Raw genomic sequence first — 14118 nt, 5'->3', positions numbered from 1 at the left:
CGGCGGGACTGGCGGCGGGGGGTGGGGGTCCATGGGGGTTTTCTGACGCGTCGGACTGGTGGGGTGTCGAAAAGGGGGCGTGTCGAAGTGGCGGTGTGTCGAAGTGGGGGTGTTTCGAAATGGTGGGATGTCGGAATGGGGGTCTGACCCTCTAATTTTCACCGTTCCAAAGGCACTTTTCTCTTCATAAATCTTGTATTTATAGTTCCAAGTGACGCAGTAATCCAATGTTTTCCAACGTCCAGAGACCAGTTAACTGGTTACCAGGTAAACAGGTGCCGCGGTAGAGGCTGGTGAGCGAAAACACTACATATCCTATGATGCAACTTGGTCACCAGCATCATGGAGCGTCTGTTCTACATAGGCTCCTGTTCACTGATGCAAAGAAACAGCTTTATCTCGGAATCTACTTCCACAAACGCAGAGATCCGCTCTTTTTCACTGTGATGCTAGGCCACGGTTAGGATTTTAGTTTGGGATTCACTTACGCGTCCTTCTCAACCAATCACAGCGACTCTGGGTGTGTTTTCCAGGATGTGCGTTGGTAACGCAGTTAAAAAACAAACATGACACTGGCTTATCTAAATACCCAAATTAAAGAGTTGTTTCACAGCGGAATGTGCTCCTACCACCTGGGGTTAACTACAGACATCCATATAGGACATGTGGATGTCTTTTACATTTACAGTACCTACGTGTACTGACGTTTTCGGTGCTGTTCAAACAGGCTGGCTGACATATGAATGAATGAATGAACTTTATTTATATAGCACATCTTCACAGCACGATTGCACAGAGTGCTTTACAGATACACAAATAAAAACACCCACAGTAACAGAGAAAACAAAAGAACAGTAAAATCAGGGATGCCTATAAGTGACCAAAGGCCTGTCTGAACATGTGTGTTTTCAGATGCCTCTTAAAGGAGGCCTCTGAGGGGGCCGTTTTTAGGTCCAGGGGAGGGCGTTCCAGAGATTTGGGGCTATGGCCTGAAAGGCTCGTCGCCCTTGGTTACTAAATTTGTCCAAGGGACATCAAGGAGGTGTATATCTGCGGGATATTGGTTGGACTAGGATGTTGTTATTGTTGTATGTTCCGCTGGGTCGGTAAAGGATTAGCACTAGGAACATCTGGGCACCTCACTATCAAATTGGATATTTTGACGCAAGTTAATTTAGCTGTGCAATGTGGAGTTAACCTACTTGCAAGACTGCAAGTAGGTTCTACTGAATTAATTAATGATACAGGTATACCTGGCAGTGACTTTGTCTTTGAAGGTCCAGGTTCATCACTGAAGCGTATAGGGACATCCTTGGACTGGTCACTCTTCATAGACACACAGCTGGGTGGTGGAGAGACTGCTCTGTAGCGAAATCGTCTGGAAACATAAAATGTTACAGTTATCATATGACTGAAAAAATCAGTTTGCGGGGCACCCGCTGGCCTAGCGATCTAGGCGCATACCACATAGGCTCTGATGCCTGACAGCACGTTGTGGGTTCAAGTCCTGTTCCTGACAACTTTTGCTGCATGTCTCTCCCTGTGTCTCTCTCCATCTTTTCTGTCTATCTTCACTTGGGGAGCGTGTTGCTATTTCTACAAGTCATCTTTTTGACAACCAAACCTAACCTCCGTGGGGTGAGTAGCGATACCTGCCAACACTCCGTTGTCGAAATGATGTGCGTTTGAAAAAGCGAGATTTCCCCCTTCACTTGATCTGGTAGACTTGTCTAGGACTGTCTGTAACGTAGCATGAGATCACTTTGGTGTGTAAATAGTGTAGTGTTGTGTATATTGTATACGAGGATTCACATACGTGTGTGGAGGTCCAGGTTCACTGAAGACAGGAGGTTCTCCTTTAGATCGGTCACTCTTCAGAGACCAGAAGGGAAGACTTCTGGAATCATAATAAATGTTTATACTATTATCTTGTTAAATAGGTGGAGGATTGACATATAATGAATCTTTCTTTTCAACCAGACTTAATCATTTTGGCTGGTTGTAGACCAGTCGTGCCGCTGCATTTTGGATCAGTTGGAGAGGTTTAAGTGCACATGCTGGGAGACCAGTGAGGAGAGAGTTACAATAGTGGAGTTTATGACAGGTGTCTGGATGAGGAATTGGGCTGCCTGCTGGGTGAGGAAGGGTCTGATTCTACGGATGGTAGCTGCTATCAGCTATATTTTCGTCCATGCCTTACCTCTTATCCCTACATTTCTTGCCTTTTATTACTATTTTGAAAAACATTTTGGCAGGCCATTTCATACAATTTAGGAATGAAGCAGTATAAAATAATAATAATAATAAAAAATTGTAAAAAAGGCAAAGAGGTTTAGGGATAAGGGGTAAGGCGTTGTCCCTATCGATGCCAAACTTTGCACACACACTCCTTGGATGGCAAACCAGAACCTCCACCCCTCATTTCTCACATGGCCCTCTTCTATTGCCACCATGAGGCAGATTCTTGCAAAACACATTTTTGGACACTGCTCCTACAGATTTTGGCCTAAAATCATGCAAAGTGGTACACAGTATGTCTACAGTCATGTCATCAAAATGCATCCGTCCCATTTCCCATATTCCCTCCTGATTAGCCCTATTCACGACCCGCCCACCCAGCAAATTTCTCAGCATCCCCCGGGTGCTGACATCAATTTAGAAGGGGAAACTATAAGAGAAATAGCTGGACTTAAAGCCAACAATCATTATTTCGAACGGTAAAGTAAATTATAATGCTTTGTGCCTTTTACTATCATGTGTTCTTGATCATGCTAGCCGTATTTTATACTTTACTATTCGGAAATTGCATTAAATTTGCGATTTCTGTGTTAACTCTATAGGCTATAGTAGGATTTTCCCCTTCAAAACGTGACTTCAGCACCCGGGGGATGCTGAGTGGGCGGGTCGTGAATAGGGCTAATTGGCTACCATTGCCTTCTAAAGTTTCTGTATGCAACCTGGCGGTCGCTTACATACATAGGCTACATATTATATGATAAATGTATCTTCTTTGTCTTTATTTTTCCATTCCCACAACAATATACATAAAGAACAGAACACAGATGCATTCCTGGTGGTTTTAATGGGTTAATGTAAGTTGTGTGTTAAATTTTAAATCCACAAACTAGTTTTTAACTAGTCATTACACACTGGCGAATTAGCAATGTGACACAAATAAGGGACCCAAAAATGCAAAAATATTCAGCCGTTGAAGTTTTGAGCTTTTTTCTCTACACACCTACCCCGACGCGAATATGCGTAAAGCCCGGATCATAGTCGGGTCCGCGGTGGATTTTTGAGTCATGAAACTACAACGTTAAATCATTCCTCACGGTGGAGAGCTTTCCACCGCGAGTCCCAACACATCTCTCTGTTTTTACTATCAGACAGACAGGCTCTACACCCCGTTCACTGATTGGTCGACCTGAACCGGTGGTGCGAATTGTTTGGGGCTGGAATCACACAACCCATCACATCACAGCAGATAAGTACATTTTGTAGTCCAATTTCCAGTACTTTTACTTCTATTCCACTACATTTCAGATCCTTTTTACTCAACTATTTATTTTAAAACATTAGTTACCAGTTACTTTGCAGATATAAATTATAATAAAACATACATAAACCATAATTTTACAAGTAAGACATTTGAGTACTTTTTTCCACCACTGACAGCAGTACTAGCAAGCAGCCACACAGAAGAGACGAGACACGGAAAAGGAGAAACACTGTTCCCTTCGGGCTCAATGCAAAGGGATGGTCCCTCGACCATGCTCTCTCTCTCTTTAAATTGGATAAGTGAGCTTGCTTTGATAGAGAGAGAGAGAGAGGAGTTCGACAGCGAATGTTCGCAAGAGCGAATAAATAACAGCTGCTTTTTCACTGCGTGGAGATTCTTGGCCGGGTGGAAGCTTGCATTGACTTTGAGGTTTAAAAAAGCGAATTACTCACTTTGCAAATTTGCCCCCGGTGTGTAAAGACCTTAAAGTGTAGGCACCATGAAATTTGCCTTGTAAAACTGTTGACACATGTCTCTAAAGGTCCCCCTAAGTATTTTTATCTGGTGTAAACCAGATCATTAAAGAGATCATTTTCTGGCGAGACATTCAGGAGACCTAGGCGACCTAGGCGACCTATTTGCCGATTGGCTGTCCAATGTCACATGGTAACCGAGCTAGTTTCATGATTGGAAGCGGCCCTCCAAACGATGGGATGGGGGGTACTGCATTAGGGCCAATAGCAGGGGACTTTCCCGCTCATCCAGGCTATGGAATCCTAGACTGGTGTAATGAAATATTTTGTCCAGCAGGGAGCACCATTCCTTCACACTTCACAGGTCAGGCCCTAGAACTCTATGGTCAGGCCCTGTGGTCGGTCACACATTTCTGGACACCAATATCTGTGTAACATCCATGCATTTATACAACTGCGAGTCTGCCGCTGCGTGCTTGATTTGGCTGTACACGCTGACTTGTTCATCAGGAAACATGCTCCCTCGTCGATTGGATTTTACAAAACAGACCCGCGTCGTCACATTGAATCCTGTTTAAGAAGAGCTTAAAACACAACTTTCTAATGTTACATTGATGACGTGAGGAACGCTAAAGTCGTCTTGGTTACATAGTAGGCTATGCGAAAATAACAAAGCTCAGAGTCGCAAATTCAATGATCGCTGCATCAGCACACACAAAACACGGGCGTGAGAGAAGTAAATGAATGAAATGGACATCACGTTTAGCCGATTCAACGATTCCAAAAGTCATACGATTGGAAGTTATTGCTACATGCGGCTACATGCGTCTCATGCTGGTTTTGTTAGGCAATAGCCAGGGTCCAGGGAGTGCAGAATTTTAGAGAGGCATGGGCTGACATTTCTAAAAGGGCCTTTTCATACGGATAAAAGTTAAGGGCTCAAGCCCCTTTTGCTGTATGTGCGCACGTGCCTGGCGACCAGCGCGTCACATTACAGACTTATCATTTCAATCCGTTTCTTTGCAAAAACACATTTCTTTTAGAAAACATTTGTATTCTTGTTTCTCCCAGTGTTATGGTTTTTAACTCATTGAGTGCCAATCCCGAACTAGTTCGGCTTTATTATCGTATCGCAGAGTGCCAATCCCGAACAAGTTCGGCTTTAAAAAAAAAAAAAAAAAATTGAATTTTTTTTTTTTGAATTTTTTGAATTTTTTTTTTGGACCCCATCAAATCTGGTGAACATGATTTCAATCGCGATTTTGCATGTTCCACCCCCATACAACCCCATCTAACATACAGGGCAGCCATGTTTGTTTACATAACATGTAAAACATAATGGCGATTATCTCAAGAATGCCTGAACGGATTTCCAATCGGATTTTTTTGTTTGAAAGCTGTGAACAAACTGCACAAATCCACTCCAATGCAATCCAGGATTGCATTGGATTTTTTAGAGCTCATTCTTCTCTGTTTTTTTCCCATGCATGAGGTGTGCAAGGTTTAATCATGGCTAAGTTGACGAAAATAAGGCTTCTAAAATGCTTGGTAGCCAATAGCTAACTTCAAGCTAACTTCATCCTCTTCCTGTACATGCACAAAGGAAAGTGTTCAGGCAAGTCATGGCTGCAGGGCTTCTGCATATACCAGCATATCTCTATGGGATTTTCTATGGCCACTGGGCGCCCTCTAGTGGTGAAAGGGGTGGCACTAAATGAGTTAATGTGTAAATATAGCACTTTATTATGGGGAAAAACGTGTGTAGGCCTATTTTCCTTTTTTAAATCGCTAAAATAGCGCATTTTTAAACACATTTCCTTAACGGTTAACGGTTAATTAACTGATAAGGCCTGACGGTTATCGGTTAAGAAAAATCTCCATTTGGCCATCCCTAGACATATAGCCTACAGTAAGTTAGAATATTATGAAATATACATGAGAAAGAACACCAACACTAACTTCAACACACCAATACACCAGATTTTAAATTGACTGTGTGTCGATTCTTGTTTACATATATTTGAGTCATATTAGTTTGAAAATACATAGTTACATTTGAGGTTTATAAATTAATAAGACCAACTGCGGCCATTTTGGGAAATAACTTCGCGTGAAAATGACGAAAGCAAGAGAATCTCTCTTGCCCTCTTGTCTCGGTGAAATGCAAGCTGGACACGCACATTTCTGCCCCCCCACCCTGCCGTGTCCACATCACCGGCTGCACGGACTGACAGCGCAGCGGTGGAAGTACTCATATTTTGAACTCAAGTAAAAGTATCAACAAGTAAAAGTATCGATACTACAATGTAGAAAAGAAAATGTCCGTCACGCACTGTGAGCTTGTAGATCGGCTAATTTCAAATGGCCGATGTATAGTCTATATAGTGATTAATGAATGGTTTGTAATAATAATTAAACAAAGTATTTTAAATAACTTTTTTTTAAATAACTGCAGGGGAGTAAAAGTAGCCTACAATGATTTATTTTGAGATGAAGTGGAGTAGAAATAAAAGTACTGAAAATGTAAAACACTCCAGTAAAGTAAAAATACCTCAAAATTGTAGGGCCCTACTTAAAGGGGGCGTGACACAGCCAAAACAGCTAATTAAGGCTATCAAATTAGCATTTTTTTTAATGATGTCATGTACCCCCATGTTAAATGACCCAATCAAATTAATTTATTGTAGTTACTGTACTGAAAGTAGTACTTTCTGTACAGTAACTGAAATAAATTAATTTGATTGGGCTAATATGGGGGGAGGGGTGGAGTCGATTATCCATATCATTATATTTTGAAACTGCCCCAAAAAAAGCTGTCCGAGGTGTGTTTCCGACTTTCTAAACCAACTTTAAAACTATCAGTTCTAGGGGTAAAAAATATATAGCATTCGCTATAAAATCAATGGTTAGACCGATAAAAAAGTACATGTCTTCTTCAAAAAAGGTGTCAAAAAAGGTGTACGAGGGTCAACACGCTTCTCCCCGTCTATGACACGGTTTTGTCGGCCATACCCTGCTGTCTCTTGCCCTAACCTGACTGGAGCACCAGACCGACCGGAGCAAGCCATGTCCTGCTCCGGTCTGTGCGCTGTGCTCACCGGAGCACAGCGGCCGGACTGAGGTCCGTGCGTGGCTCATATCATACACTCTGTGTGTGTGTAGCCTGTGTGTGTGTGTGTGTGTGTGTGTGTGTGTGTGTGTGTGTGTGTGTGTGTGTACACACACAATAGCTCTCGCAAATAGCCGTGCGGTGCAGCGTTAGCCGGGCTACACGCTAACAACAAGCCATCACGTTGTGCGCAGCACCGCACGACGGACGAAGTATACATTGCGCGGCACCGCACAACGGACGAAGTATACATTCACTACTAACTGATACGGCCCCGCCTCCTTTTCAGACTGTTTGAAGAAACACCACGTGACCTACTGTATCATAATGTTAAATTTCGGCCGGTGTCGCCACTCCTTTAAGTACAGTATCTGAGTAAATGTAGCCTACTTAGTTACCGACTGCAGGCGAGCCGATTAGAAGAAGAGCTGGTCGCGGCTATCTCCGCCTCAAAGTACATCAATACTTGAGTAAATGTAGGCTACTTAGTTACTTTACACTCGACTCACTAGCAGGCTGCACGTAGATGCGAGCGGGGAGCGGCTCTCATCCACTCACAATGATGACAAGCCTTTGTCCCAGGAACGGCCCGGGAAAGAAAAGCTCCATAAAAATCACCGAGTCACAATGGCTTGTTCATCCCGCACATGAACCTCTCATCGCGGAGCGAACAGCAGCCGCTATCCACAAAGCCTGGAGCGAAGTTAAGACCCGCCCCTCGCGACTGTAGAAAGTCTTACTTCTACAGGGAATTAGTTGTCATCTAGACTACAGATAAAACATTCAGTTGACACTTGACACAAGCAGAGAAGTTACAGCTGCCTATTAATTCGTGCTGTTGATTGCCAGTCAAATCTGGGTTAGTCTCGCGTAGCCAGACAGTAGGGGTGTAACGATATAGTAACTGCATCGAAATATAGTTTTTAATAAAAAAAATCTAAGTATATCGAAATGAAAACAGCTAAAATCTAATCGTATCGTTTGATTTTGTATGGAATCGGTAGTGCAAAGAATCGATTGTATCGATACTACCTACTTGTGCATTATATTTAGCATTTTTAAGAAGAAAAAATGAAAAGGGGGGTTTAATTACTTTTCCTTTCCATATAGCTACACTGGTCTATCGATAAATGTGTGTAATCTCTGGGTTCATGTCAAGGTGTAGGTTTGTCAATATACAATGTCCATGTATTTGGCAGATAATCACTGTGTTTACTTATTTATATCCATAATAATACATGTTTCCCTTAAAAACCTGCACTATCCACACTTTTCACATAGATTTAATTTCTTTACTAAATAGTTACTATATCGATTTTAAATCATTTAATCGAATCGTATCGTATCGCCATGAATGAACCAATATTGTCCATGTATCGTATCGTCAACCATGTATCGTGATTAAAATGTATCGCTATTAAAATGTATCGTTACACCCCTACCAGACAACTATTCCACAATCTACGAATGTTATATAGAGTCTAGAACTACACCTCCTTAATGTTATATAGAGTCTAGAACTACACCTCCTGAATGTTATATAGAGTCTAGAACTACACCTCCTGAATGTTATATAGAGTCTAGAACTACACCTCCTGAACGGTGAGTAATGGAAGCTGGCATTTCAGTTCATGAAAATATATTTTAAAATATAATTTCTGCTAAGCAGAGCTAAATATGCTTAGATGATTTTTATTTATATTAGGATAAATGTGCACGGTGTTAAAAATGAAACGGAAGTGGGGAGGAGGCTTCAATTTAACTGGATACTTATCATTCTTCTTATGTTACCCCAGACTGTATGACGGGAGCATTTGTCAGTCAACAGTCTGGCCACGCATGCCAAAACTTGGTCAAATACGCATTCTCAACGAGCCACCGTTAACATGCTGATCTTACAAAGCGTAGTGTTGGATATAGTGAAATGTAAAATAACGTAATTTATGTTGAACAACTCACATGCTTATTATATTATCACTTGGCCTGGTTAAAGAAGGAACAATATTGACTGGTTGAAATGACTGCAGGTGCACTGGAAACTTTGCAAGCTTTTAGGGGCCTCTTTGTGGTTATGCATTTCCTGTGTTTGAAGTACATACACTGTGTACGTGACATATAGCCTGTATTTTTGAGACATGCCATGTCTATTTCCATCACCGATCAGCGCATACTGCATACCTCAGATATGGCTATGTCTGAAAAGGATGCAAATTAAGTTCCTTTTTTGTGTGTGAGTGTGTGTGTGAGTGTGCGCACACTTACGTGCACACATACTCATGTCTGGGGAACTTCCCAGAGATCGAACCACCGTAAGGGCTCACACAAGAGCGTCTTTTAGGCTTTTTTTTTTTTTTTTGGAGGACACAGAGGGCTTATGCCCTGCCGGGTCCTCTTCCCCTTTGCGCTCTTTTTGGGGGATTCTTCTCTTGCACCTTGCTCAGATCTCAAGCAGTTGGTTCCACATGGAGGAAGGTAAAATTTACTTACATTAAAATTATTTTGAGATTAAGCCTATTTGGCGTTAAATATTATACATTTTTGGAACTATCAAATTTAGACTGGCCTGTAACTAAGGCTAAATCTATTGGAACCTCCTGCTTTTAAATCTAAATTCTGAATTATTTTAGAACAAGCCTAATTTAAGGAATTGGTAAATCCTGATTGATTTCATTTCTATTCTTTTTGTATTTGCATTTGTATTGTTAAATACACATGTGTAATACCGCTGAGCAAATAAAAGGAAGCTTTTAAACTTCCAAAAAGCCTCATTTTCTGAATTTTAGAGTGCTATAAGGATAAATTGACTTGGTCTTCTTTAGGAGAAGAAGCAATACCTATCTGTGAGTATCTGGAATTCCACACGGCTGTTACATTACTGATTTAAGCTCACACTTCATATTTTTAGTTTTTAGTGGTGAGCATCAGTACGTTTCTCTGGACAGAGTAGGACAGGTCGTCTCGTAAGAATCTTTTGAGGACCTTAACGGTCTTGTCTGTGACATAGAAAGTGTACATCCGTTTTTCTGTGGTCGGGGACCTCCTGTCTGAAATGTATTACCATACCGCTTTCAGGGGAGCCCCCGGGCCCCCCTGTTACGGTCAAGCTGACTGGCAGTGTCCACCATGATCCCTACACTGCTATCTATTAAATCCAAGGAAGTTGGAGCAACACCCTAACATCGTGGATTTTAGTAACATAGGTACTAGACTATATTTGAGATGTATGATGATCAGTTATTATTCAGTGGTCTATATCCAAGACGTTTTAACAACTTCCTCACTTTGAGATGGCAGCTCTCTCTGTCTCTCTCTCTCCCCTGCTGCTGTGTGGAGTGAGTTTGTAAGGGGGGGTTACCTGACTTTCGCCAGATGGTGGCAGCATTGCTTATGCATTGCTTTACCATCTGGGTTCACTTGCGAGGAGGGGTTCCCTTCGGAATGTCCCTGGCCGGACCAATCAGCAGCAGCTATGGGCGGGCTCTGAGCGGCTCTGAGCCAATAGAGTCTGATTGCAGACCACGTGGAAACCCAGGAGGCGGATTCTGGGTGCAACGTCATGCAGACAGGCCAATATGAGTCGTTGGAGTTGGCACGGCCATATCCAATCACCTGCTTTAGAATTAAAAAAAATGGCCCGCCCCTTACATCGGTTGTGCTGGACCGAGTCCAGATGGTAGAAGCAGAGCGTTATGCAGGCATACGCAATGCTGCAAACCATCTGGCGAAAGTCAGGTTAAAGGGGGGGGGGGCTGCAGCCTGAGAAATACTAGCACAGTCTTCTACCGACAGAATAAACTCGGCTCAGTGAAAGGGACCGGTCATCTGCGCATGCGTTAAATGCGTCAACAATTTTAACACAATTAATTTAAAAAAAATATTAATAATTACCGCCGTTAACAAAAAACAGATACAATTGGAAATACTCCAGTAGAGTAAAAATACCTAAACTTACTTTACCTATATGTAAAGTAAACATTTCATACAACATACGCAGTGGGTCTTTTATAATAGCTACAGTATGTTTATTCTGAGAATATAAAACTATAACTTCAGCTGAAATAAGATTTCATCTGTGAATGAATGAATGTGAACCTAAAATGTTTCTATCCTACCTCTCAGTTGACCAGGGATGGGCCAAGCATTCCACAACTGTAGGTCTTCTCTCTGGGTCTTTGTTGATCATCCCCTCAATGAGATTCTTAGCAGACTCATCCTGAACGTGGTGCAGGTTGTAGATTCCATCCCAAATGTTGGATTCACATCTACGGCCTTTGCCAAATGGATGTTCTCTTCCAGACAGGATGTAATAGATCAACATCCCAGCCACCTTTAGAATGAATGTGAAAATGATATACAGGTATAAAAAACACACACACACACACACACACACACACACACACACACACACACACACACACACACACACACACACACACACACACACACACACACACACACACACACACACACACACACACACACACTTCCATTAATTAAATTGTTCTACAGAATACAATTAACTGGATATCACTGATTCTTTTAGAAGGGATATAATATGAAGCCTCGTAAACCAGACTCCTAAGAGTCAGTTTACTAGGCTATACTAGGGATGTTAATCGACGCATTATTTGCGAATCGACGCGTCGAGGACGAAAATCAACGCGGCGATCGACTTTTTTCACTTTTTTCCCGCTAAGCAGCAGCTGAGAGGAGAGCACAACGGTGCATTACTTTAAGCAACACAACGTATGCAGCTGCACCCATCAGAACTTGCATCAAAGCCCTAATAATAATTATAATAAATAATTGCTCTTCCTTGCGTTAGCATGGAGTGTTAGAGACTATAAAACCCCTTTTCCACTGGCCCAACTCCACACCACTCCACACCACACCGCCCACCTGTGCCAGGTTTTCCACTACAAGGACCTGGGTAGAGTGGTGTGAAGGTGGTACTAAACGGGGTAATAAAAAGTATCCACTCTTAAGTAGGTCTGAGCTAGGCCAAACAGGGCCAGACACATCATAATGACTGATCACTCACTTACTTTTCATTTAGCCCACCAGGATATAGTTGTAATATACATGATAATAGATTCTATTGTGTTATAACCACTATTATAATCTATTATAGTGTATTATAATTATCATAGTAATACATTAATACTTTATAATGTATTATCATCACAGTTATAATCCATTATAGTGCATTATAATTAGGATAGGTGTAATACAAATTTATATTGTATTATTATCACAGTTATAAGGGTCAATTTGTTTCTTACCGATAGGGGTACTTTTGTGTAATGGAAAATGTAGATATTTTTATGTGGTGTGGTGTGGTGTGGTGTAGTGTGGTGTGGTGCTAAAACTGCAGTCGAAAAGGGGCTTAAGCGGAGTGAAAGTCCATGGAACGTAGCGGGAGCGCTCAGGCTGGCACCCCAGGCTAGTGTATCAAATGTAGAGCTTTGGTCTGCCTTGCTCTCCCTCCCCGAGGTAAACAAAACACATCCAGTCAGCGACTCGGCGCGCACTGCTATGACGTGTGCATCAGACCAGTCCAGCAGTGTTTCTCAAACAGTAGTCCGCGGACCTGACTAGCGCCGCATGCATGCGAATCTGCGATGCATGCATGCACAACACATACATGCACTCGTCTCCGACACAGACACACACACCGGTCCTCTCACATTTGGAAAACATTAACGCTTATAACGTAATTTTTCGACTCTTACTTTTTGAGTCGCGGTAAGCATGAGTCGATTTTTCACATCCCTAGGCTATTATAGGCCTACAATATGTTCATCTATCACAAAGTCTCAGCCATTACTAATGAATATAAAGAACATATTTATGTTGTTCTCATTCATAAAATTCTCATACAGAATAAATAACAACCTGGATGTCACCGCTTCTTTTATAAATGACAGAATCATCTTCTACCAAAGTCTCCCGTGCCATCCAGGAAATTGTTCCTGCAGGGCTCGTGCGTATACTTGAGTGTCCTTCTTGTAATTTTCGGCTTATTCCAAAATCTGCCAATCTTGCCCTGCCATGAATATCTGCAAAGCATATTGGGTAAGATAATATAAGAGTTATAGACTGAGCAAAATACATTTTCTGTTATATACATAATAATAATACGGTCGCAATAATAATAATTATCATTATCATCATTATAGCTTACCAATAAAGACATTCTGGGGCTTGATATCACGATGGAGAATTCTAGGATTCTGACAATGAAGAACTTTTAAGCTCTGGATAACTTGATATGCAAGCCGTTTCCTCTGCTGTTCAGAAGGGTTGTGATCACGCATGTATTCTTCCAGGTTGTATTCACACAACTGAAGAACAAGGTAACCAAAGTCCTTATCCTCTGCATGGCCAACATATTGTACAATTGAAGGATGCTTAAGCTTTGGAAGACATAAAAAAGTTGTCTCATTCTTCAGCGCTGCAAGGTTTCTAACTGTCATTTTCTTCACTGCGACTTCAGTGCCATCATCCGTTAACCCCAAGTAGACCTCAGTTCCATTACTCCCTGTTCCTATGAAGAATTCATCGCTTTTCCCAAACACAAAACTCTCAACTTTGACAAGTTCACAGTCATTCATTGCAAGCTTCTCAAACTGAGGCCTCCATCGTTGACTGGTTGGGTTCCATTTTCGTGATGTACTGGAAGAGGTTCCAATCCCTGTAATGGTAAATTGACACACGCACACGCACACACACACACACACACACACACACACACACACACACACACACACACACACACACACACACACGTGACTGTCTGAGCTAGATCAAGCCATAGGAACAGACAGCTGGTGGTGCATTTAGGCAAATTAGTTGTAAACATTAAAAATCAATTTGTAGCCAATTGTCAAATCAAATGTAGGCTATACGACAACAGGGTTTCCTGCAGCGCTTTATTAGCCAGGCGGGCTACCAGGCCTAAAATCTGTAGCACCCGGTCAAGAGTCTACTCTGAACATGGTGGCTACATCATAGCTAAACTAGCATTTGTATGTGTT

General features: G+C 41.9%; 1 protein-coding gene across 1 annotated transcript in view; it reads right to left on the bottom strand.

Annotated features, from left to right (window-relative positions):
* The window catches only part of LOC308302586 (protein NLRC3-like), a 40923-nt gene extending 27267 nt beyond the window's left edge, over positions 1-13656 (bottom strand). Inside the window, exons 1-5 of the mRNA XM_080746842.1 lie at positions 13266-13656; positions 12977-13140; positions 11194-11408; positions 1817-1897; positions 1254-1378 (exon numbers count right to left, since the gene is read on the bottom strand). Coding sequence (XP_080602968.1) covers positions 1254-1378; positions 1817-1897; positions 11194-11408; positions 12977-13140; positions 13266-13557 — 877 coding nt within the window. The 5' untranslated portion in view covers positions 13558-13656. The remainder of the gene's footprint in view (positions 1-1253; positions 1379-1816; positions 1898-11193; positions 11409-12976; positions 13141-13265) is intronic.
* Between the last annotated feature and the right edge of the window lie 462 nt (positions 13657-14118).

The sequence above is a fragment of the Nannobrachium achirus genome (genome assembly GCF_963921795.1).
Source record: "Nannobrachium achirus genome assembly, chromosome: 17".
NCBI classification, from domain to species: domain Eukaryota; kingdom Metazoa; phylum Chordata; class Actinopteri; order Myctophiformes; family Myctophidae; genus Nannobrachium; species Nannobrachium achirus.
The sequence above is the reverse complement of the archived record's forward strand: the minus strand, read 5'-3'. Positions and strand labels throughout refer to the sequence as shown.